At 39.3% G+C, this 26,836-nt stretch overlaps 1 protein-coding gene across 5 annotated transcripts; it reads right to left on the bottom strand.

Moving 5' to 3' along the window:
- Positions 1-11,269: 11,269 nt before the first annotated feature.
- Positions 11,270-26,829, bottom strand: CZH9orf72 (chromosome Z C9orf72 homolog). Of its 5 annotated transcripts, XM_026866669.1 has the most exons (11): positions 26,296-26,829; positions 25,116-25,601; positions 21,900-21,959; positions 20,892-20,987; positions 20,208-20,272; positions 18,070-18,142; positions 14,313-14,429; positions 13,201-13,436; positions 12,632-12,689; positions 12,000-12,109; positions 11,731-11,917 (listed from the first exon to the last, which is right to left on the bottom strand). In XM_026866669.1, exons 2-11 carry the CDS (start codon positions 25,557-25,559, stop codon positions 11,731-11,733), a joined length of 1,446 nt encoding a protein of 481 aa, XP_026722470.1. In that variant the 5' UTR covers positions 25,560-25,601; positions 26,296-26,829. The 5 variants fall into 5 exon arrangements, with proteins under 5 accessions (XP_026722473.1, XP_026722469.1, XP_026722470.1 ...); XM_026866672.1 differs by lacking the exon at positions 26,296-26,829 and having other exon boundaries at positions 11,270-11,917; positions 25,407-26,282; XM_026866668.1 differs by lacking the exon at positions 26,296-26,829 and having other exon boundaries at positions 11,270-11,917; positions 25,116-26,281.
- Positions 26,830-26,836: the final 7 nt, after the last annotated feature.

The raw sequence follows: 26,836 nt of genomic DNA, 5'->3' as shown, positions 1-26,836 counted from the left end.
AAATTCCACTGGCAGCTCCTTCATTGGTTCGGTCAGTGGCTCCACCAACTGCAGCAAAGCTGTTTGCAGCAGCTGCCCACAGACAGACAGGAGGTCTCTGTGCACTGAGCAGGGCAGATGATGGCTTTGTGACCTCTGGCACCCAAGTTATCTAAAAGCCTCCTTTTCATAGCCTGAAGAATTGATCTTTCATTGCACAGCAGAATAACACTGGCTTGTGTTTCAAGAATGAAGTAGCCCTGTTTGGGTTTAAAAGCAAAAGTGTTTTCAGTTTCTGCACAATAGGGCTTTCTAGAGTTCAGATAAATAGCCTCAAGTGAAAAATACTTAATTCTTCCCCATTTAAATGGTTGCAAGGCCATGGGGAGATTTCCCGCTCCATAGGAAAACCTCTTTGTCCCTCACTGAGCTTAGATTCCTAAGGCAGAATTCGAATAACGGGCTGATGGGAGGTGATCTGCATTCCCAGCCTGCTTCTCTTTCTCCTCTTTCTCTGGTAAGCCACAGTCAGGCTGGGGCTCAAAGCAACCAAACTGTTGCCTCTTGGACTCTTTCTTCAGCCTCCTGCAAAATAACTTAATCTCTCTCCCTCTATGCAGACTCCAGCATCTTTTTTTGTTGTTGTTGTTTTGTTTTGGTTTTTTTTTGTTTGTTTTGTTTTGTTTTGTTTTAAAGCTCATTTTGTAGTCTTGCCTAGAACCACGAGCAGGTGTAGAAAGCTCAGCAAACAGCTGAGACCACCAGGAGCACCTGCCTCCTCACACAAACAGGGACTGCCCTGCAGCTTTCAGAAATGGGGCTGAACCTCTGTTTCAAAACTGTTGCTAACAGGTTTCTCTCTGATTGCAGTCTGTGGCTTCAGCATCATTCTGGTCATCCTGGCTGTCCAAGGCTCACCTCAAAACTGCTGCAACTTTCGAATATTAACTTTTGTGGGAGGGTCATGCTTAATCCATAACTTTTGGCATCTATCCCAATGCACTGGTTTTGTAGTATGTGTCATTACTAAGCATCAGAAATTAACAAAAACAGGAGGACTAAAAAATGGAAGTTTTTAGCAAAGTGAAAGACACCTCTAGTATTCAGTTTGTGAATTTACACTCTCAAATAAAATTAAGAGCAGAGAAAGCATAGCAAAGCCACATAAAATGCTAGAACATTTAATGCAACCCCCACCGAGACAACCATCTTTTCAAACACTATACAATTTTTTTATGTGCACACTTTCTTGATTAACAAAACTCCATAATTAAAAACTAGTTATACTCTCTCACTAATACATAAAGCTAGTCCTATATTTGGCTACTTTTTTTCTGTAATAAGCACATTTACAAGCTGACACTTTTCTGGAACTAATTGAAGACATCATGTTGTCACCATATCTGTAAGACCAGTCAAACAAACAGATACTTCTTTTCATATGTGTCAGACTGGTAGTTTGTTCACAAATGGACAAAGAAATCTATCGAATTATACAAAGATGGGAATGAAATCTGGGTGATTAGTTTGAAAAGAGACATTCTGAAAGTTTAATAGAGTCTGTTAGCTATGAATTTTGTTGATGCTCAATTTTTTTCTTAAATGCATTATCAGAAAGGTGACTGGAATGCTTTATTATATTTTTGTCACATCTTCATAGTTTACATTTTATGTGTATATGTTTTGTATATATGTGAAAATTTTTCCTGAAATACACTAGCTGTAAATACAGCTCAGCCAGATGCTAGTCATGTGGGCTGCAAGTATCCTAAAAAACATTCAGAAATAGAGCTGCCCTTTTGTGTAGACCTGGAGCGACGGTGAAAGGATCTAAAATACAATTCACATTCTACAGAGCCCCCACAGCAACTACCAGCTGGCATCAAAGAGCAGCTTTATTTGATGGAGTCATAGGAAATCAAACATCCGTGAGTTCACTGCAGTCAAGACATGCTAGCATCATGGATCCCTGAACCATAAGCACAAGCTTGTCTTATGAGGTGCTATGCTGCCACCCTATGCTCCTGTACACTATGCCTTGTTAGTGCCCTTCTGTTTCTCCATCCTGGAGGTCCTGGCACCAAAAGGTGCCTCATGGCTTAATTCAGTCAGCCTCCTGCACATTCCAGAGCTCACAACCCCCCTGGCCTTGGCATACTGGAGGTCCCATGGGGCATGCAGCCCCACAGCAGACAGGCCCCTGTGGGGAACTGGTGGTAGCCCACAACAGAACTGTGAAAAACAAGTTACTTGGCTGCCCTGGTATGCAAATGCCGTTGATGAATACGATGAGAACCTCCTTGTGCTTAATAGGAGCCAGGTAGGGGAATGGAGGCTAAAGTAAGGTAATTATGTCTAGGAATTGAGTAAGTCCAACCGTAGGGGAACTCTGGGGTGCAAAGTCACTCATCCCAAGCTTTACTCTTGGTAAATCCACATATGTCCAATATTGCCTAAATGACAGTATCAGAAATACGAAATTTGGGTGCAGATGTAGAAAAACTAGGACCAATGGAGAAAAGCAATCAGGTATGGGGTGCTGAGAGGAGCTTGGTGGGGGAAGGAAGATGCAAGGATAGAAAAAAAAGCTTAAAATAAGAAAAAATAGGGAGTAAGGCAAGAAATCAGGCAGAGAAAAAGGAAGGTGGATCCTCTCCAACAGCTGGAGCACAAATGCCTGCAGAGAGCAGCGATACTGACCTGCATGCCCCAGACCACTGAGATGCCTTCCTTGGACAACCTGCCATCAGGTCTGTGTCCATCAGATTTGGTGTGGGAGGAAATCTATTTGCACCTCCACACTAACAGAATTGTAATTTGATTGTGTTTATGTGTTTCACTGGGAGTCAAACCTATAATTAACAGTTTCATAATCAAGCCCAATAGGCTGCATTGTTACTTAATTACAAGCTGATATATGATTGCCTAGATCACTGAGAATTTTGTTGTCCTACCCATTTCATTCTACTGAGATCATCAATCAAGAAACATGTTTACCAGTTTGCAGCAGCTACCTCTCAAGTCTCCAACCTGAAGAGGAAGTGTCAGACCTTGGCAGTAACAATGCTAAAAGTAACCTGAACTGAAAATGTTCCTCAGCTTGCCAATGCCCAATTCTCTGCCAAAAACTGGTATGAATTTAATTAGTCATTACATATTTTCCAGGTCGTTTGCGTGTTTTGTCTGTGCAGCTGCCCTTGGCTACTAAAAAACAGGCCATGAAATGCCACAAGGTCCTTCCTCCAGAATCTAGGTTATCAGAAATCACTTCCAAATACTGCTATCACAGAGACAGGGGCAGATATCACCAGCAGGAGACAAAGAGGTGCAGGATTAATTTCCAGTGAAGAGACAGCCTGAGACAGACAGAAATTTCATCAAGGACAGACTGATTTGCATCCCTATGGATGAATGAGGAAGGCTGAAACTGCAGTTTTGTCAGTCAGCTACACTACTGAACATTTTGGCAGAAATACTGAATTACTGCATGTATAGGCTAAATTTCAGTATTCCCTGACCTGTAATTTCTTATGTTTCTGTTTGTACTGAAAACCAAAAAAAGTCTAGCAACTGTTAGTCATATTTAACTGAAGCCAGAAAACACACTCTGTTGTACTATAATGCGACATTTTTTCTAAATGGAGGAGAAGCTGGCATTGAAAGTTTCACAAATTAGCTTTTCCTATTGTATGTTTTTAAACATTTTGGTGTACTGTTACATACAGGTTAGGGACAAAGCTACAGATGTTTGCCTTGCTTCAGTTTGACAGCCAAAAATATCTTAAGTGATTTTATCTAATTACCCTTCCTTATATGTCTACATTCCTCTCTTAAAAGTCTTTTTATTCCTTTCTACAGATACATGTTTCTATAAAAAGTCCTGATTAGCCCTCATGTTTCAAATAAAGGATATGCTGCTATTAATTTTAACATGTGTGCTAGACCCTATATTCTTGATACGTAAACTTTTATCTATGGGATTCATACATTAGCACATCCCTAGTTTCACTGGTGAATCCAGGGCCACCTTTAAGCTTTCACATACATGTGCTCTCACAGTGGAATTCAGCCCCTACTTTTATCTGTGCCACTGGAGATACTCAGAACTGATCAGACAATGCCATGAGCATTGATGGAACTGATCTCTGTGTCCAGAGGTCACTTCCCACCTTGGCAGTTCTCTGGTTCTAAGCAGCAGTGACTGCAGTCTGCCTACCAAACCATTGCACTGAAGGACAATTGGGGCTGGCAGGGACCTTGGTAGGTCTCCAGTCTGAACCCTGCTCAGAGCAGGCTCAGCCATGGGGTCAGATCAGGTTCCTTAGGGCTTTATCCTGTGGGGCCTGGAAACCCTCCAAGGAAGGAGATGGCACCACCTCCCTGTGTCTGGGCCCTACCCATCTGTCCTCACAGGGAAAAAACTTCCCTTATCTCCAGCCCCTCTGGCTCTGCTCAGCTCATTGCCCACCAGGACAGACTCAGGGCCTTCTCCCCAGAGCTCTTCTGATCTCACCAGCATCGCTGCCAGGGCTCTGACTGCCTGGGGCAGGGCTGCCCTTTGCTTCTCCCCCAGGTGCACGGGGCCCTCTCTTTTCCTCCCAGTGGTCCAGGTCCCTCTGGACAGCAGCCCTCCCCTCGTGCATATCGACTGGTGTCCCCCAATTTGGCACCACCTCAAACCTGATGGTGTACTTGGTCACTTTCCCAAGTCAGATAGAGATGTTCAACAGGACAGGCCCCATGGCAGACCTTGTGTGACCCCCAGGGGGCACCAGCCTACAAGCAGATTCAGCCCAGTGACCACCACCTCTGAGCCCAACTGCCCAACCAGGTATTTATCCCTCTGGTGGGACACACACACAGACCTTAACATTCAGCTTGGCTACAAGGATGTTGTGGCAGAGTTGCTGAGGTCAACGTAAATGATATCCCCTGTTCTCCCCATGTCCACAAATCCAGTCATTTTATCACAGAAAGCAATGAGGTGTGTGAAGCATTATTCACTCTTGGTCAAGCCATGCTGTCAGTTCCCCATCACCACCTTCTCCTTCATGTGGCAAGACACATGCTCCAAGAGGACACAGGCCATGATTTTCCCAGGCACTTGTGTGAAAGTGGTCAACTTGCAGTTCCCAATTGTCTTTTGGCTGTTTTCCAGTTGTCAGGGACCTCTGCCATGTTTATGACAATAAAATAGGAACATCTAAAAGCAGGGAACAGTTACCAGTTGCCATTCCATTCCATTTAAGTAGGAAATTCTCTTTCCACTATCTCTTGCTTTGAAAAGCTGCCCTATGCTAATCAAAGGTCAAAAGTTCTTGCAGGGTAGCTCTAACTGAAGTCAGACTTACCTGATAGTCATTGTCAGAATTTTGTCATTTTTTTCTGAAATTTAATTTTAGTCTTCAGTGTTTGAAATCTCTGGACATGCATATGAACAGCATGGCTTTCAGAAGCAATAGAATGACTTCTTTTAAACGAAGTATCACATGAACAACCTTGTAAATAAGGATATGCTACTATGGAGTTCCCTCAGTGTTTTGCCCAAGCAGAGGTGTTAACAGCTCTATGCCAAGACAGAGATAAACTTGAAGAGAGGACAAAGTGCATTCTTTGTAGGCTCTGACCAGACAATACAAGTGAGCAATATGTCTGTGTGAGATAGCCCTCATATTCTGACCAACTTTGCTTTGTCTTCACAGATCTGAGAATAGGAAGAGAAATCTTTCTAACACCTTTTCCCAGCGGAGAAAGGAGAGTAGAAATTCTGGCGTTCTGTATTGGTGTGTCATATTGGTGGCTCAGGGATAAGAACATTACCAAAATACCCATGCTGGTATATAGGCTGAGAATATCCTCTGCAGTCATAACAAATAAGACATGGCAGCAATCAAGATCAGGGAAACTGTGCTACTAAAAATGCTCTGAAACACTACTCCCTGTTCAAATCCAACTGGAAGAAATAAACTTTCCCTGTTATTTTAACTGAAATCCTGAAGAAAGGTATTCCACTGACTGCTAGATATAAGTGAACTCCTTAAAACATTTAGGAATTCTCACATATGGGATTAAAACTTTAAAAATAGGGGCTAAATTCTTATTTGAGCAGATCAGAGGCATGGCAAATCATACCAGTCTCAGCTTGAAATAAGTAAGTCCTTAACAGAAATGGACTAAGTAAAAGATGACTTTCTATCAATGACAGTCTGTGATTCAACATTTTTAATTTAACAAGAAGGAATAAGGTTTTTTCTTTATTTCAAAAGAGAAAAGATAATGATTCTATCATACAGAACAGAAATCCTATGAAAAAAATAAGCAGCAACTGAAGTCAAAAATTGTGCATGAATTTATTAGAATACTTCGTTTCCTGAGCAAGATTTACAACACAACATGCAGATGCATTTAATAATTTACTTCAGGATACATTCTGCACTTGTGATAGTGCACTTGTGACAGTTGTGCAACAAAAGTAGCAACTGAGAAAGTTTCCAGTTTTTAATAATTTCAGAAAGTGACCATTTTCAGTAAACAGAGCTTTACTATTAGTAGTGTCAATGTTAACTTTCCAATGCCTATCAAGCTGAAGTGATTTATTTCAACAGCACATTTAAAGCTCTTTAGATTTCAACACTTCTACATTAGAATTTTCAGTAGCGTTTATTACATTTTTTTTCACAATCTTAGACACAAGAGTGAAAACTTAGTGCAATCAGGCTCTTTTCTCATGGATCAATTGCTTAGAAACACAAAAGGAAATAATAATGCTAGTAAGACAGAAGCTCAGCACAAGTAACACGTCTGGTAAAGTAACTCAAGCTGGTGAAGAGCATTTTAAAGTTATGGGGGGAGGGGAACCTCAATCCATCCCAGTCCTACCAGTTTGATGCCAATGCCAGAATTGGCAATTTGCCCAGAACCTGCAAAGGGGTCACAGGTCAGCAGGAGAGCACTTGAAGAGCAGCACAAAGGAGTTCCAGCTGTAAGTCAGCTTCATCAGGACCAACTTAAATGCCTCTATGCAAATGCATATTTGCATACAGGCTCTTTAGGATAGACAGGCAGAGCACATGAGGGGCCATTGTTGCTTTCTGTGTCAGTGACCAGCAGGAGTGCCTGGAGCTCTGCCTGGGGATGGATGAGGAGCCAGCCGAGAACTTAAGTGCCAGGATTAAAGGGAGGGATGGGACAGGTGACTTTATACTGTGGGTCTGCTACAGACCACCTGACCAGGAAGACCGAGTGGATGAGGCCCTTGATAGACAGATAGGAGCAGCCTCACATTCACAAGCCCTGGCCCTCATGGGGAACTTCAACCACCCCAATATCTGTTAGTGAGACAACACTGCAGGGCATAAACAATCCAGGAGATTCCAGGAATGCATTGATGATAATGTCCTTCTCCAAGTGATAGAGGAGCCAATGAGGAGAGGCACTCTGCTGGACCTTGTTCTCACCAAGAAGGAGGGGGCTGGTGGGGAATGTGAAGCTCAAGGGCAGCCGTGGCTGCAGTGACCATGAAAGTGGAGTTCAAGATCCTTAGGGCAGCAAGGAGGGCGCACAGCAAGCTCACTACCCTGGACTTCAGGAGAGTAGATTTTGGCTTCTTCAGGGATCTGCTTGGCAGAGTAGCATGGGAGAAAGCCCTGGAGGGAAGAAGGACCCAAGAAAGCTTGTTGAATTTCAAGGATCACCTCCTCCAAGCTCAGGAGCAATTCATCCTGACAAAGTCAGGAAGAATGCCAGGAACCCTGCATAGATAAATAAGCAGCTCCTGGACAAACACAAAAGCCTACAGAGGCTGGAAGCAAGGACAGGTAGCCTGGGAGGAATAGATAAAAATTGTCCAAGCAGCCAGAGATTAGGTTAGGAAGTCCAAAGCCCCGACAGACTTAAACCTGGCCAAGGACATCAAAGGCAATATGAAAAGCTTCTATAGGTACACTGGTGATAAGAAGACAACTAAGGAAGATGTGGGTCCTCTCTGGAAAGAAATGGGAGACCTGGTTATGCAGGATATGGAGAAGGCTGAGGTACTCAATTACATTTTTGACTCAGTCTTCACTCCAGCCACACCACCCAAGATGCAGGAGGCAAAAGGCAGGGACTGGGAAAAGGAAGAGCTGCCCACTGTAGGATATCAGGTTCAAGCCCATCTAAGGAACCTGAAGGAGCTAAGTCCATGGGACTTAAGGAGATGCATCCATGGGTCCTGTGGGAACTGGCGAATGAAGTGGCTAAGCCGCTATCCATCGTATTTGAAAAGTCGTGGCAGTCCTGTGAAGTTCTCACCAACTGAAAAGGGGAAACATAATCCCCATTTTTAAAAAGGGAAAAAAAGAACTGGAGAACTATAGGCCACTCAGTGTCACCTCTGTGTCCATTAAGATCATGGAGTGGATCCTCCTGGAAACTATGCTAGGGCACCTGGAAAATTAGGTGATTGGTGACAGCCAACATGGCTCCACTAAGGGCAAACTGTGCCTGACAAATTTGGTGGTCTTCTATGATGGGGTTACATTGTTAGTGGATAAGGGAAGAGCAACTGATGTTATCTATCCAAACTTCTGCAAAGCATTTGACACTGTTCCTGCACAACATCCTTGTCTCTAAATTGGAGAGACACTGATTTGACAGATGGACCACTCAGTGGATAAGGAATTGGCTGGATGGTCACACTCAAAGTGTTATGGTCAACATCTCGATGTCCAAGTGGAGAGCACTGAGAGTGGTGTTCCTCAGGGGTTGGTGCTGGAACCAGCGCTGTTTAACCTCTTTGGTGGTGACACAGACAGTGGGATTGAGTGCACCCTCAGCAGGTTTGCCAATGACACCAAGCTGTGTGATGCAGTTGACACACTGGAGGGAAGGGATGTGCATCCAGAGGGACCTTCACAGGCTTGAGAGGTGGGACTGTGCAAACCTCAGGAAGTTCAACAAGGCTAAGGGCAAGGTCTTGCATATGGGTCAGGACAATCCCCAGCACAAATACAGGCTGGGCGATGAGTGGATTGAGAGCAGCCCTGTGGAGAAGGACTTGGAAGAAGTAGTGGATGGAAAACTGCCTATGAGCAAGCAGTCTGCATTTTCAGCCCAAAAAGCCAACCATACCCTGGGCTTCATTGAGAGAAGCATGGCCAGCAGGTTAAGGGAGGTGATTCTCTCCCTCTACTCTGCTCTCATGAGACCTCACCTGGAGTACTGTGTCCAGCTCTGAGGCCCAACATAAGGACATGGACCTGTTGGAGAGAGTCCAGAGGAGGCCACAAATATGATCAGGGGGCTGGAGCATCTCTCCTGTGAAGCCAGGCTGAGAGAGTTGGGGCTCCAGGGAGACCTTACAGTAGTCTTCCAGTACTTAAAGCAGGCTACAGGCAAGATGGGGAAGGACTCTTTATCAGGAAGTGTAGGGATAGACGAGGGGTAATGGTTTTAAACTGTAAGAGGGTAGATTCAGGTTAGATGCAAGGAAGAAATTCTTTACTGTGAGGGTGGTGAGGCCCTGGCACAGGTTGTCCAGAGAGGCTTTGGCTGCCCCCTCCCTGGCAGTGTGCAAGGCCAGGTTGGACAGGGCTTAAGGCAACCTGGGCTAGTGGAAGGTGTCCCTGCCTGTGCAGATGATCTGTAAGGTCCCTTACAACCCTAATCATTCTATGATCCTATGATGAAAGCATTCTTACCAGTTCTTTTAATGAAGCACTGAGCTCCCTGCAAGAGTCCTACGTACACATATAGCAAACAAAATATAATTACTTATTCAACCAGGTAATGCTAATGATGTTCATTTACAAAAATGGTATGCAGCTGGAGCTTAATTCCACATCTTTTAGATGCTCTGAATATTTAATTGTGAATCGTTGTCTTTCAGGAAATGTAAGGGAATTCTACGCATCTAAATAAAGAAAATGATTCCTTATAAAATCCAATTATTGGGAAAAGCTGTGATTCTAATGTCTATTAACTTTTATGTCTTGTTGCATGGAAGATGTAATAAAAAGCTGTGTTGAAAATGGAAATCCGTTTGCCAAGGAGTGTTATAAACAAAATGTAAGCAATAAAGCAGCTGTGGCTTCTCCAATCACAAGTGCAGCTTTCTTACAATGAATACTGAGTTATGTGGCTACACTAAAACATGGCATAAATATATTCCTGTGTTTGTCCAAAAAGAGAAGACATACAAAACATGTAATACAAATGTACCACTGTTAATGTAACACACACCGACCATGTGTGACAACTCAAAAATCTGTCTGGATTAACCTGACATCACACCACTCCTACCTGCTACTGAAAAAGAAAGGTTGAGGCATTCAGACGGAAACCACGGTTTTATTTTCAAGCACAGTGAAGTTGGAGATTTGGTTAAGATGAACTCAGAAGATTGGCAAGATTATTGACTAGAACCCAGTTAGTAAAATGCTAATCACATTGTTCATACCTGTGCTCATCTCTGAATTATGGATTATTAAATATATTACTGCCAATGTAAAAAAAAAAACAAACCAAACTATTTTATCTTTCAGTTTCGCTATCATCTTGGATGTTCTTTGGTAAGGTCTAATACTTTAATCTGAACCCTGTTCTAACTGACAATGGAAAAACCACCATCAGTTTACAGAGATAAAGACAGACAACTGCTGCTGAATGACACAGGTTTTCTGTTTTCTGTTTTAAGACAGCTCAATTATGTTGGATCACTGAACAGCTCACTAAAGGATGGCCCAACAATTTGTGGCAGAGTATCCTGGTTGGCACTCACATGCACAAAGTTGCCTAAATAATGACCCAGTTTACACCTCCACAGTGCTGCTATTTAAGCTGCTAATAGTCAACAATTTCCACACAGGAATAGCACTTTGTAGCACATTAAAAATCCCAAACACCTTTAAATTTTCTAAATGAAGGATCGAGTGGTGTTAAAAAGGGATATGAGAGAAGATATATTTCAGATTTGCATCACATACATAAGAATAAATACTTTTAAAATGCTTCTAAACTAAAGGCCCCTCTTCCAAAACCTCCAAGATTACAGAAGATGTACATCCTCTCTAATTAAACATAAGCAAGATTAGATGGGAGTTACATCGAGTTATATTAGATTAGTTACACTGAGTTATATATTAGATATAAGGAAGAAGTTTTTTACTGTGAAGGTGGTGAGGCACAGGAACAGGTTGCCCAGAGAGGTTGTGGCTGCCCCCTCCCTGGCAGTGTTCAAGGCCAGGCTGGATGGGGCTTTGAGCAACCTGGGCTAGTGGAAGGTGTCCCTGCCCATGGCAGGGGGGTTGGAACTAGATGAGCTTTAATGTCCCTTCCAACCCAAACCACTCTATGATTCTGTGATGTATTGTTTTCTGTGGAAACACTAAAAAATAATGATGCAGCATATCAGGGAAAAACTGACACAGACCTGAAGAAAATCTCTGTGGAAATAAAATACTTCCCTTCATCGTACACTAAAAACATGTACAAATTTATCTCATAAGCCCATATGGCAAAGGAAATTCTGGTAACATTTCTTGTTTAGAAAAGCACACAGAAGAGATAGATTCATTAGTCATGCTTGTCTAGCTAAGTTGATATTCCCCGCTAACAAGACTCCCTCCTGCTTTGAACAGACTGTAGTGTTACTGTGCTCTTAATGCTTCATCCTCAGACAAGTCAATCAGTGTCACAAGTGTGGTGGTCATACTGAAAATTTCTGTTCCTGCCATGCAAGATTGCAATATTACACATTAACAGTGGAGAACTTTAAAACGTCATGAGCATGTCACGTTCTTGTACACTAGTGTAGAAAGGCCTCCCAAAGATAAAGGAATGTAGGCCTGGTTTAATCTTCTCAGCCAAGGCCATTATTATGTTAAGATCGCCCTCTGCTGTTAAGTCAAGATCTATTTTTAAGCTACGAAGAGACTTAAAAGGCTTTTTTCCTTTTTGCCTGCAAGAAAATAGAAAAGGGTGTTGAAAAACAGAACAGAGAAAGTTTCTCAAAGCCTTCTTTCTATTATCTGTTCACTTACGTGTCATCCTCTATGTATTTTATTAAAGTTAAGGCTTTTCTGTGAAGGACTAGCAGGAATTGTGCAAGGAAGGTACTCCTTAGAGATAAGCCAGGCTTCAGATGAAAGATCTGTTAAAAATTATACAAGAAAATTAAGTAGATGCTGAAATTCGAGAATAATTTTAGGAATGTGGAATATAAAGAAACATTGCATCCACATGTAACCTATCCTTAATTATAGCAAACCAGGCACATTCACAGCAGATTTCTCGACAATACTCAACATTCATGCTTAGTTTTCTAGCTGCATATAGATTCAATAAATTAAGCTGGTTTACAGTTCTGTTTGGATCAAGTATTATTTTCCTCTTTAAAATGATCACAAATTAATCTCAGTCAGGTAGCTTTCTCAATACTGTAATAGTAGACACTGTTGCACAGAAATAGAAAAAGTGCACTGTTTTTCATAAGTAGAAAAGAAGTTTCAGTATTATACTAATTCTACAAATAAACCAAGTATTTTTCTCTCTAGTTATGCAGAGAAGAACTAGTATGTAAAATAGCTACCAGGCCAACAAATTATCTATTTATTGTAAATTATCTGTTACTAGGGCCTTTAGCTCTTGTTCTTTCTGAAAAAGCAACAATTACCTGATCCAGGAAGGCTTTTACTAATGTATCTCGATGCAGGATATCTTGAAAGACATTTCTATAGAAAAGAAAGTGAACAAAATTGTGAGGTAGTGCCATGAAAGGACACTAACTGTCCAGCAGTTGCACACAGCAACAGCATTACTGTTTACAATCTGGCAGAAATTAAAAGTGAATTCAAAATTTTAGTGAATTATAATCTCACTATTTTTAAGGCTATTACAGAATTTTAAAGCAAAACTTTCACATTAAATAAACTAAACCCAGGAAAGTCATTCGGATCTGTCAAATACACTTAGCTCTGTAATACCCCTAATTAAAACAGGCAACAAAATTAACATGACATGGTCAGAAGTATCGCTGAAAATGAATTTCAGTAATACTTAATGCAACAGAACTACTGACAGAACTAATAAATTCCTTCAAAATTAATGCACCTACTAGAGCTGAAGGAGCTTCTTAAAATTAAAAAAACTCTCATGTACTTTATTAGGAAGTACACTTTGTACTACTTTACTCTTTTGTCCCAAATCAAATAACTTTGTGAGATGTGAGAGAAGAGTACATACAAATCAGGTGTGAAACTCTCATCTGTGTGGATAATACGATCTTGAGACATTTCTTCATCTGAATTAGCTCTCCAAAATGCTGTAAGCTCAGATCTCATATATCGTCGTTGGTTATAGATGTGTTCATGACAAGGGGGCATCTGCTTCACTGTATTGACATCTACATCTATATGTGTAGTAGGATATGGAGCATACATTACTTGACGGAAGGGCAACACAAAGCTTCCTGTTGCATCCTGTTTCAGTGAAAAAAATTATTATTCTAGTTACTTTTTTTAAAAAAACGAATCTATACTGGAACAAAACAATATTAAAGCATCATGCCTAAATTTTATATCCCATTTGTTTCGATATGTTTTGTTTGAGAGAACTGGTGACTGTAGCCCAGTAAAAAGTCCTCCATACTGGATAATTCCCTTAAAATAACAGTGAAAACAGTACTGAGGTAATCTGTGTGTTATAGTATTGCAACATCTGGTTCATGAGCCCATTAACATTACATATTATATTTATCTGTTAAGTTTAGACTGATTGCTAGACCAAAAAGTGTTATTTTTCTATTCATCTTCACCCATTGCTACAGCCCTTTTAAAATACTTGGAAACTGTCAGACTGATGGACTGCTCTTATTTTGGTTAGTACAACACAAAAACTTAATGCACCTTTTGAGATTCTACGCCCAAGTAAGCAAAAGAGTACACACAGAATCACAGAATCATCTAGGTTTGAAAAGACCTTGAAGATCATCCAGTCCAACCATCAACCCAACACTGACAGTTCCCAACTACACCAGATCCCTCAGCGCTGTGTCGACCCGACTCTTAAACACCTCCAGGGACAGGACTCCACCACTGCCCTGGGCAGCAGTATAGAAACAATTCTGGACAATACTCAAGAAACAGATGCGTCAGAGAAAAGACAGGCTTGGAACTTTAACATGCAGATAGTTATTACAAGAAAGCTACAGCACCAGAAAGGAATAAAGGGAAGATGACATATTTCTTTGAACATGAATGCATGTATGTGTGTGCACATCTTATGCACACACATATGTATACGTTGAAGAATGTTCTTAAACTACAGAAAAATAGAACTTTATTAAGCGTACTTACTTTGAGTAAGCCTTGAACAAACAGTCCTGACTCGTATTTGAAAGAAGACTCATTTCTACATAGTCTGGAACACTTCCGCTCTGATGGTGTAAGAAACAGACACAATGTTCTCACAATCTGCATTAAAAAGAACAGTTTTGAAAAACATGAAAATGTAAGCAATGAATTGATCTTCAATGTAATTTCTGACTAGAATGTATCAGGCATTTCAAATGATGAACAAAAAGTTCATCATGCATATTAGAAAAGCCCAAACTTCATCAAGGTCACAGAATAGTGACGTGCTTAAATTATTAAACTGTAAGTCATATTACTCCAACTTCGTGTCAAATGAAGGAAAAATCCAACACTTTCTGGCAGAGTTTGTTTTTAAGCCAAATATGTAGAACAAATCACTTTAGCCTTCTGCTTCCTCTTCCTATTACATAAACATGAGTTACTATGATTACTTTCCTAGCCTTTTAAGCCTCTTATTTTATTCATTCCATATTGAAACAGCAGCTATTGTCTCCAATCAGACACAATCAATTTCCTAAGTAAGTATCCATGTTTATTTCCTCTGTAATTTCCTCAAACTCTCCATTAAAAGCAACAAATGTACTTCATTATCCATTTTCAAACTCCTTTGCTGTTATAGCTACAAGTAATAATCTCCAAATACAAACAGGTATTCCATTCTGCTAACCCTTCAGTCTTAACCTGTGGTGTGCTACCTGTGTTTGTAGAGTGTTTGAGAAGGCTCTATTGTTGCACCATGTGTTTATGCAGTACCTAAACCAATGACAACATAGTTTCTGACTAATGCTTTTTGTCACTTCAACAACATGCAATACATGTTTTTTCACTTTAAGGAAAGCTAAAGTATGCCATAAAGAAAGCAATTACTTCAGAACAGTTGTACCATGACATAAAGAGCATGCTGCTGATAAGAACTTGTGTAAAACTTACGAAATTTTACCCTCACATTCTTCTAGACTGTTTTTTTTCCTATAGTGTCTAGCTTCTCAATACATTATTTTATGTGCTCATTACCATTTAGACCTTAAAGCTTTTTAATTATTTTATGAACCATAAACGTAAAGCTTTTTAACAATGACTTAAGCCCTTAACATTTCCTCTATTATGGTAACTTAATCATGTGCAAATCTTACACCCCTGCAACAATACATACTAACTGATTTCAGCTAAGAACTGAAAATTTTCTCTTCTCTGCTTCTCCTGTTGCTGGTGAGTGAGTATCAGAATTTACTGTTCATCTGATCAGAGGTGCATCGCTGCCAATACACACAAATCCCCCAGTTTATAAAGCATCATGAACTGCTTATTTCAAAATCAGCTTTGCTAAAGATGCCTTGATTTTTTAAAAAAGACTATTATATTTCACTGCAGCAAGAAGACATACATACCATAAAATATATAATACGTATAGTGTATAATTAATATGTAATATATTCAGCAGGCCCACTGTTCTTAATTTTTATTTCACATTGAAGCAATAAACACAGGTACATTCATATCTATCTATCTATCTATCTATCTATCTATCTATCTATCTATCTATCAAAAAGGGCATCAACTTTGAAAATTAAGGTGAGCTTTTCCTCAAAAGGAAGGTTTTTAGCCTTACAAAATAAAACTGAGTTCAATAACCACAATTAAAAACATAATCAGACAGAAGAGCCCAATATACAAAAACATTCCCTATCAGAAAATGAAGTTATTTGAATATACTGCTTCTACACATGCACCACTGTAGCACCTTTGTTATGGTCTCAAGACATGGGACTACTGTTATTGAAAGGCCCAGAGGCCCCAGTGTAAATTGAAAACTTACAGCCTACCCTCACAGCAGTATTGGTATACTCATTAAGTGCAGTGGCACCTAATACCTGAAGGCTCTAGGACTGCACAGTTTTATGAAAACCTTACTTTCATTCCCAGTTGCAGGGATATTCTGAATCAAATAGGTTTATTAAGGGACTCAGACATGAATGTAGAGGCAACTGATTTAGTGAAATACATTTTCTCACAAAGAACACATTTTCTTCACGATTTGTCTCTGAATATCCTAACAGAAAATGAACTTCAGTGTTTTTATTAGAAGGGATGGAGTAACAGCCTACTTAAATGCAAGTCAAAGGGAAATCTCTCTGAACAAAACATTGATGCATTGCACTATGCTAAAAAGAAACATGCTTTAAAAAATACTTGAATGGACAGTAAACACAAGTGTGTTTCTTCCAAGAATTACTTTCAATTTATCTGAAACAAGCATTTTGGTATAATCAAAAAGCCTTATACAAAAAAAATACCAGGAGAATTTTGAAAAAGGAAAACATCCTCATTTGATTTTTCCTTCACATATTGAGTAAGCTTAAAATAAGCACCAGGAAACTCTCAATTTATACTGAAATATTAGAGGAAAAGTAGTACAGGTGATGTTTTATATTGGTTCAAAGTAAGCATTTCAATAACAAACTTACAAGAGAGTTAAAAATAACATGGGAAAAAATGTCTACCACAAAAATATAATTATTTTCTTGCTCTGAAGTGACAGCTTCTAAAAGCGACTTTTTTTCCTCCCAAATAGGCCATAATGATGCATATACTCTGCCCTGTTAAGAGGTACAGCTAATGCTGCTTACAGTTTCTGGACCTGAAAGCTGCTAAACGTCATCCCTACTAATGTGCTCCAGCACGTATGACACACTGAATGTTTTGTTGTTACAGGCCTCAGTTTTAGGGGGTTGTATTTCTACTTTGCCTCTTTCTGGTTCTTCTGAAAAGCTGAGTCAAACCTAATTTAAGATCTACCAGTTAAACTGTACACTTATTTACCATCTAAGTTTTAAATAGACTGAATATGAAGTCAACACAAACACAGCTACAAAGAAAAAAAATATTGGAATTGCTGGAACAGTTTAAGGTCCCAGTAAGCTTGCCTCTTTCAATGTGACTACAGAGTCAACATCTTTGATGTTGCATGAAACACAAGCAGTTCATGATACAGAAGTACATTTATTCCCCAGCATAAGGGAAATTATGCAGATACAAATTACTTGAAAGAGTACACAGATAATACTCACTGATACAGCTGAACTGGACAAGCCAGTTCAGAAATCTTCAATTTATGTAATTTTGCTAGCAAACATAATGTTAAAAACAAGTAGTAAATGAGTCTGAGCTTATCACAGAATCATGGAATGATCTGGGTTGGAAGGGACCTTAAAGATCATCTAGTTCCAACCCCCCTGTCATGGGCAGGGACACCTTCCACTAGATCAAGTTGCTCAAAGTCCCGTCCAACCTGGCCTTGAACACTCCCAGGGAGGGGGCAGCCACAGACCCTCTGGGCAACCTGTGCCAGTGTCTCACCACCCTCACAGTGGAGAACTTCTTTGTATCTAATCTAAGCCTACACTCTTTCAGTTTAAAACCCTTACCTCTTGGCCTATCAATACATGCCCTTGTTAAAAAGTCCCTCTTCAGCTTTCTTGTAGGCCCCCTTTAGGGCAACCTACAATATCAATTAAATTAAATTCACTGGTTTTCTTATAGTTGCTGGAATACAACTGATAAGGTAATTTTCAGGCAGAATTATCAACTACTTGACCAATCAGCTGAAGGAGATACTCAGACAAACAGTATTCCTTCCATCTTCAACCTCAAGTATGTTTATAGACAAACCTTGTTTCAAATAAATGTTGATTATTAAGAGTGTTAGTTGTTAAGTTTGGTTTATTAGAAAGTGCATTACCTTATTAACTTTTTCTGCACTGCTTCCTACAACTACAGAGCATCCACAGGTCTGCAGGTGTGAACTAATTGCACTGCAAATAAAAACAAACACAGGTTAATACATTTAATCAGACTTTTCAAATAAAACATTTATCATATTCATAAGAAAAATGAAGTGCTCCTAGCATAAACATAGGCCCATACCTAAAGGACCTCACACAGCTGTGTGTAGGATACAGCTGAAATAAAAAAGTTTTTCATTATCTACATTTTTATTTTGATGAATAAAAAGACTGCCACTCAGAACCTCCAAACACCAGTTACAGAGCAAAAAAATATTGTCTACTGCCACTATCTAACTGTATTACAGAATCTGTATAAAAATTTTTCTAAAGTAACAGAACACATATTAATAATGAAGGATTTGAAAACATCTTGACAAAAGATATATTTCATGATTGTCCTCCTTTTCTAAATCTGGATCAGAAGACAGTTTTGGGAGACTTGGAAGGTAAGCTAGTCTATTTGAGTCCCTCAGAATACACACAGGCATGCTTGAAGATGAGTGATCTTGTCTTCTGACTTGCCAGCAGCACATATCTAAATTAGTTTATCTTAAGTTTGGAGGCTGCAGTAAATATATCTGGACTAACCTCCACAACTCAAATTGTCCTTAACAAACTTCCTCATTCTGCACTTTCCCCCTGCACTTTCTCAAACCAAAACCTGGCCCAAAGTTTCAAAACATCTAGATACTCTAGAAAGTCTAAATACTATTAAAAAACTTTCTCCGGTATCTGTGAATATACTAAAGTACATTTATGCTATCTTACTGAAAGATGCATTGTATGTGAATAACCAGTTCTAATAAACACCTCTAATTGATAAGGACTATAATAGCCACACTCAGGCTCCGAAATCTACAGGTGGACTTTATATTGGACCTGCTACTATTTATCTTACCAAGAATATTTTTAAGAGTAAAATTTAAGGCCATCTGAATTCTTATGAATTCTTCCTTTGGGGCAGAAACAGATGTTCAGTATAATTTAGAAGTTACTAAGAAAGCATGAGTGCTTATTTTAGAATTTGGTTTTGTTGATATGGGAGTTTGTTTTGTTTAATCCAATTTTTATTCAATGACATGTATAAATCCATCCAACACTGTATTTAAGACTTGAAATCAGAACCTAGCTGAGCTGGTAAGCTTTGCAGATAAGCTAAAACCCAGACATCTGGACCCTTTACATGACTGGCCAAGTTATTCTTTTATTTTCAAGACAAAATTTCCAGGGAAAATAAGTGTCAAGTGGAGATAACTGACATCCTACAGTCTACTACCTGCCCGATAAATCTGCATCTGGTACATGAATAGCTCATCATTGTAGGATCAATGGCGCTAGTTGTTTACAATAAGCCATTCCATAACATTCACTTCATTATTTCCCACATTCTTTATGGAACTAAATACTACATTACTGTGAAGAATTAGTTAAATTAACACATGAATTTCTGTAGTACAGGAAGTAGTACAGGAAGTGTATGTGATGCTGTATAAACAGATAGCACTAAGCATTACATAAATGAAGGCAGTTACACCAGAGATGTTCTGAAAGGTAACCAAACATCAGTTAAAATCTAAGAAATATGCTTTCCCACAAGAAGAGACCAAGTTGCTCTTGAGTGTGACTACTTTCTCTTATACATTAAAAACAAACAACAACAACAACGACGAGAAATATACAATTTAATAATAAGTATTCTTTATGTCATACCATTAATGACTCTTATTCATGGTTTATACAGTAAACACAACCCCAAGTTCTTTTGGTATTTCATAAAATTGAACTTGAGTATCAAAGAAAAATTGTATTCGATAGGAATTCTATTATCAAACAAATGACTCTGTGACAATGCAGTCTACAGAGATACAACTATTAGCCCAGAGCCAGTCTTCTAAGAAGATGGTAACTTCTACAGAATTTAGACAAAAATCGAAAAAGCCAAATACATGTCATCCTCCCCACTCCTACAAAGCAAGCTAATCTAATACATGTTCATATGCACATACTTTTTCATATATATATACACACACATACATGCACACACAAGTTCAAAACATTTTACCACAGCATAAATCAAAACTGAAATTCATACTTGAGAAGAAAGCCTTCATGGCAACTATCCCCAATGTCATCATCATTTAGCACTGTGTCACTTATCTGAAATGCAAGTAAATATACACAAAGGTTAGGCAAGGATCTGTAACACCTTCCAAACAATTGATTTTTGGTTTTAATGACAGGGGGGAACTATTTAAGCTAAGATTTAAGACTGCCCAAAAGCACAACCTTAAAAAGACCTTCTGACTTCAGTCAAACAATTCTGAAAATGAGTCACCTATTAAATATTCACCAGTCACAAGTCAGATTCATCCCAATGTTTTTTCTATAACCTTGTCCAGAACAGTTTAAATAGATCACTCCTACTTCTATGAGAACACTAAACCACACTGCAACAAGTATCATTAAAACCATTTACCTGCCCATTCCTTTTGTTTTGCATCAAATATTCTTTCCACTCCACTCTTAAAATGGTATCATCCTACGCAGTCAATTTTGCTAAGTGCTAACCATAAAACCCACAGCTAGTACTGTTATATTTACCAAACTAAAAATTATGTTAAACTATGCCCTTCACCACTTAGGAGAACTTGATGTGAAACAACTCAAGTGTACAAGAATTTATGACTGCTGTGGGATTTTGTCTGCCAAAGAGAGTATCAAACCAGAGTGCCAAAGCCACTTTTTTATTTTGAATGCAAGGAACACAAGGACTTACATCTATTTCTTCTGGAACACTATGTGATTTCATAGATGAAAGGAGTTCCATTACAGGAATGACTTCTCCTGTAAGCATTGGAATGATGCTCTGACCCTGTGCATTAAATAAAACACTTGAAGTAAAAGCACATTATCAGTATTAGAAGTTACTACTAACATGAACTTGCAATATTACATGCAAAACATATTTTATGTTCTTCCTATTGTTTGTGCTATTTGCAGGTGTAGTACAAGCAGAAATTCACGCATAGACTTCTTCGGCTCTGCTCATCAATAATTATGAACTGGAAACAGATTTTGCTTCTCAACATCATGTCTAAAATGCTTTTCCAGGGTCCTGTGCCAATTTTCACAATCAGTTTGACTGGCCTAAACAAGAAGTATTTGTATTGAGATAATCATACCATATTATGTGCAATTACTGCTAAGCATTTTAAATCCAAATCTGATGTTTTAACAACTACAGTAAACCAAGGCATATTAGTTATTAACATACAAAATTACTTATCTGTTTTACCTATCACAAGAAACTGAAGCCATAATTTCATATTTACATTTTCAGATATCAAATTGTTTTCACTGTCTTATCCATTAGGTCTTCAACCACATGCCAACATGACAGACTCCGCACATCTCTGTAACTTGAAAAGGTAATGACCTAGTGAAAAGCCATCCTTGACAGAAGGCAAGCATGAATCTATGTAAGCTACTACCTTTACAGAGCTTCAAGTTCAAGTGAATGACTTTCCTTTTCTGAAAGGTAATATTCTTCATAGATTTCCACTTTAACCATAAAGTGATGGAATATATTTTCCTTCAATTTGTTCACAGCTTCCATCGTCCTATCTTCAGAAACTTTGCCTCCTGTGCATGGCAGGTCAGCAGCCAGTCCAAAGTATCTTCCTAAATCCCCAAAATAAGAAGCAGCACCAACTTCTACAGTCACCAGATGGAGTCAAATAGTTTTGTGATGGTGTGTCATACGCATCAACCAGGTGGCCCTTACCTGATCCTCCATTCTCTCCGTGCCTTCCAAGACAATCTTCTGGAAATGTTCTTGCCTCTCCTGAGCAAGAGAAGCAGTTAAACATAAACGCTCTGGTATTTTTTTTATATATGTATGCACATAACAGTCAAATGGAACAGTTTCTTCCCTGTGGAGTCATGCTTCTTGGAGTCAAATTTTGATGTTTGTATCTTTTTTTTTTTTTTTTTTTTTTAAAGAGTTGACATTAGCAGGAAGTGATATGATTTTAAACAGATCAGTGCTCCTGCTTTGCCCCCCACCAAACCTCTCACATGTTTGGGCAGGAGTAGCAGGAAAGGGAGGGTGCGATGACAATGACAAAACATTAAGTTTCTTCATTACAGACCAAGAAAATGCCAAATGATCAGATTATGGTGCAGAAATCCACTTTATGAATGTATTTTTATTTTCAAATGGATAAGGTACAGATTGATGGTTTCTGATGCGGCAAGAGAAAAATCAGACCTCCAGAATGAGAAAAATTATTTGTTTGGGGAGGGTAGGAGAAACAGGACTTTTTTTTCTCCACATTTTAAGACACTGACAAGTCTTCAAAAGGTTGTTTTATAACCAAGTACAGGAGACATGAACCTAAAAATACACAAAACACAATGTACAAGAGACTAGACAAAGTTCTCAAAACAGTCCTTAGCAGCTGAGCAGCAAACTGCGTTCAAAATACAAATTACAATGAAATCAAGTTATTTTTCACAAAGAGAATCCGGCATTAATCACTGGGTCAATCAACACCATAAGCAAAAATGGAAGATGCTGTAAGAACTAATAATATCTTCTGCTAGAATCTGACAGGTTTTTGAATTTACTGCTTATTCATTAGTCTCCTGTGACTGAACTAATCCAAATTCATCAAGTGGGAAAAGAGTTTATGTAACTTTTTTTGCAGGTGAATAGGGAACAAGCTACAGTAACTTGCCCTGAAACAGTAATAAAACTTGTCTAACCATCTAAAAGACGCATCTGTGAAAAACTACTGGAATGTGGCAGATTTCTTCAGGGCACCCCTACCCTTGAGTTCAGTGTAGTGAAGTAAGACATCCTTGAGAATGAAGATCCTTTGCTTTAAAAGAAGTCAGTCTTCATGAAGATAAGGCTGAATAAATGGTGTAATCCACTTTTTTTGCAATTTAACAGCTCAAAGTATTAAACATCTGGAACATAAAATTGAAGTCGATAAAAGGGGTTTCTAATCCCATACAAATGACTTGCTTGGAGTTGCTTGCCTTTCTTTGCCAGTCTGAACACTGTTCCATGTTTCTCCTAGTCCTTGAGTTCAGAAGGTTTCTTCTGTGCTAAAGTCTAGCTGGAAATGTTGTCTGGCTCTACACAAAACTGATGAGAGCTCATAATCACAACCATCAGAAATTCCAGTTTCAGGTAAAGACTTGAACGTTTTTCGTTTTGTTGTAGCCATAGCTCCTGAACTGCCTCAAAATGCAAACTACAAAATGAGCCTATTTTATTTCAATACTATCAATCTACAACTCCTGTCTAAATTTTAATCTACATTTTCAAAGCAGTTTTATCTCTTCTACATAAGGCTGCAGAACTGCAAATATACTGAAGTTTACTACATTATACAGTTGCTGAACAGAAGAGAACTTGCCTTCAACCTAGCAAGATTATTTTGTGGAGTGTCTCCTTGGTTCTGATCAAATCTGATCTGTCATGTATTTTGTACTTTGATCATCCTCACAAAAAAGAGAAAAAAAAAAGATATTTATTGTCTGTCTTTCTTCTATTTCAGACTGTGTCACAGTCTCAGCTAACCCAAATGACTTATCTGCTTCAAGAACATCTGAAAAAGAACAAAGAACTTAATGACTATTTTCTGAGAAAACTAGTAGAAAACTTTATTTTGGTAATTCTTAATGACATTTGAAGGCTATTTCAACTATGGAAACATACTGATATGGATCATGTCCAAAAAGAGGCAAGATGCTTATACTTAAGTATATTATAGTTAAGAACAATGGACAATTCTGTTTAACCACTCACATTAAAAGTCAGTACAAAGGACACTAAATAACAGAGAAGTAATGTGACCAAGAACATGAGATAGCATTCACTTAAGTCAAAAACACTAACATCCAGCAACTTTTAGAAGACTAGATCAGGAATGAAAACATCTGTGTTTCTACTATACTGAAAATGAACTTTACCTAGCCTTCCTCTGAAAAATAAATCCCAGGAGTATCAAGAGACAATGTGACAGAAAACACTACTGGCCATCATCAAGCAATATAGCAGAAATCCGATGGAGTCTGCTCTTGTAGCAGAAAGAAAAACACCACCCCAAAAATTTACAACAGCTTATTATTTCTGGAATCTTAGTAAGTTCACATAAGAACAGTCAAAAAGTTTAAAGTATGTTGACTAGAGGTCCTAAAACAGAAGAGGAACAAAAACTTTATCAGACAAACATGCATCACCACACACATTAAATCTGACATGCAATGTACTGCTCTAAGACAACTTGTGCTCCATGAAGATGACATAATAAATTTTTATAATGTTATTTATTTTAAGCAAAAATACATAACAATTTTCACTTAGTAAGAAAATACTCATAATGTACCAAAAAAGTTAAGAGCTGCAATTCTTCAGAAAAATTTAGCGTGTTCTCCTTTTTGAATATCAGAAGTAAAAACATTTGGACTAAAATAGATGTATTTTTGTGGTTCTCCCATTAGTTTTACACAATTTAACACCTGCTCAACTGTTTGTTAATACCCTAAAAAATAAAACTGTTAACAACAATGACAATATTAATTGTATCAGTCCCTCTTTCTGGACCTCAACAGTGAAAACAATGATTTGAAACACAGTAAATTTACAATCCTACCTAGTTTAAATACACTAATTAACACAGTTAAAAGTAACAATTTAGATCAAATTCAGAAGACGAAAAATTGTGCAGGATACCTATTTCACCTAGATAGCCTGGGAAGGGCTATGTAGTATTACCAGGATCTATCATGTGGCTAAAAACCCCAGTCTTGTACTTGCTGACATATTTGTAACTTTTAACCTTCAAAATTGTACACCTGTAGAGAGGTCAGCTTCTTCTGAGGTTTTGTGTCTGGACTGCTAGATAGTAGGTGTCACAGAATTTTATTCTTGCTTTTGCTCAAGACAACTTGGACAAGTTTTTTTAGTAATGGACAATAAACCTACCTTATGCATCCATATTCTTCCTTTCCTTATAATATGTGTTAACCTATCCACGCACACTCTGTGAAGCGGCAGGTAGAAGCCAAGTTCACTTTGTGGAAGTATAATTGATAGTCCATATGTGCTTCTGTCTCCATTCCAATTTCCATCAAAGATTAATGACACAATGATTACCCTTTTTTCTGCCAAGACAAAGAACTTCACATCTATTGCACCGCTTTCTGCATTGCGAAGTATTTCTCCATTCAGGGTGTGGTTAGCAAGAAAAGTTATTTCACCATCACTAAGAAGTACCTGTTCTGTCTTTGGGGCCCAGATGTGCCGCACTCGGGGGCCAAGAATATTGTCCCAGTAAGCAAAAGTGGCAGCTAATAAAGGTGACTCGCCATTCAAAGATATCTCTGTTTTAGCCACTGCAGGAGATGGTGGTGGACAAAGAGCTGACATGCCTGCTTCCTCTCTCTTTTAAAACTGAAATGCTTACATTACCTAAAAAAAAGTTTTCATAGAAAAAAAAAATAAATTAGAGATGCACTCATTATTTTCTCATTTTCTTTTGTTTCCAAACAAGACTTCGAGAGACAACCTGACTTCTACATCATTGTAGACTTCATTCAAGAAGGAAGTGTATATGCATACCTTCCACACAATGAAGTGACATGCTTTACAAAAGTTAGTCAGTCGGACCTCAAATACCCTTTACTCATAACAGAAGTATGATGAGCCTGCACAGCATTCAACTTGTGCAAGAAAACTGACATAGAATAAATATATCTTTTACATCATGGTGACATGCAGGGTGATACAAGACAAATGCTCAGCACTTTATAGAATGTACTGACGGAAAATTCATGTTGCGGAGACACAAATCTTTAATCATTTTCCGTAGCAGCTTCCAAGAACTCTACAGCTTCCCCATTTTGATGGGAAACTGCAGAATATAACAGGAAGTTTCATCTCCCCTAAAAGTTATGCTAGTCACAGAAACACATTAAATAAAAAAGTTTCACTAGTAAATTCAATAGAGGATGGAAAACTGTAACAGCTAAAATGCATTTATCTCGATGAAATGCCGCATGACCAGGACTCGGCTTTCCTTTCCTCTCTGCCTGCAGCACTGCACATGACAGCAGAGGGAACCCGCCCCGTGCCGCTCCCCAAGGAGCAGGAACACCCGTCTCACCCACACAGCTGTAAGCCGCCAGACGTCTGCCACCGTTTCGTTTCACGTATCTGAACTTATTTCCTGGCGAGCGTCCCTAACAACATCGCCCGGGTGCACTTCCTCACCTGGGCAGGTCAGTAAAGCACCCTTCTCTCAGGCCCGGCCGACCGTCGCTCGGCCGAGCCCTGCCCGCGGTGACCAGCCCGGACGGCAGCGGGGAAGCCAAGGCCGTCCGGCGTTCTCAACGTGACTTCACGGTTTTCAGGGAAGACGCACGGCAGCACCAGTCACCCCTGCCTCCTGACGCTCGTGGCCTGACGTGAGGCTTCCTCGCACCACAGCCTTCCCAGAAAAGCTTCCTACCCCCACCACGGCAGCTGCGGCACACGGCGACGATCCGGAGGCCGAATCACCGCGCTCCCAGCCTGGGTCAGGCCCGTTTCGCACCCTCCAGGTCGGGTCTGAACTTCGGGAAAGACCCATCTCTAGGGGAGGCGAGCCACGAGAAGGCCCGGCCCCTTCCCTCCGCAAACAGGAGGGTACGGCGGCAGCCCCCGGC

This window comes from Athene cunicularia (genome assembly GCF_003259725.1).
Source record: "Athene cunicularia isolate RWA chromosome Z unlocalized genomic scaffold, athCun1 chrZ_part3, whole genome shotgun sequence".
In the NCBI taxonomy this organism is placed as follows: Eukaryota; Metazoa; Chordata; class Aves; order Strigiformes; family Strigidae; genus Athene; species Athene cunicularia.
The sequence above is the reverse complement of the archived record's forward strand: the minus strand, read 5'-3'. Positions and strand labels throughout refer to the sequence as shown.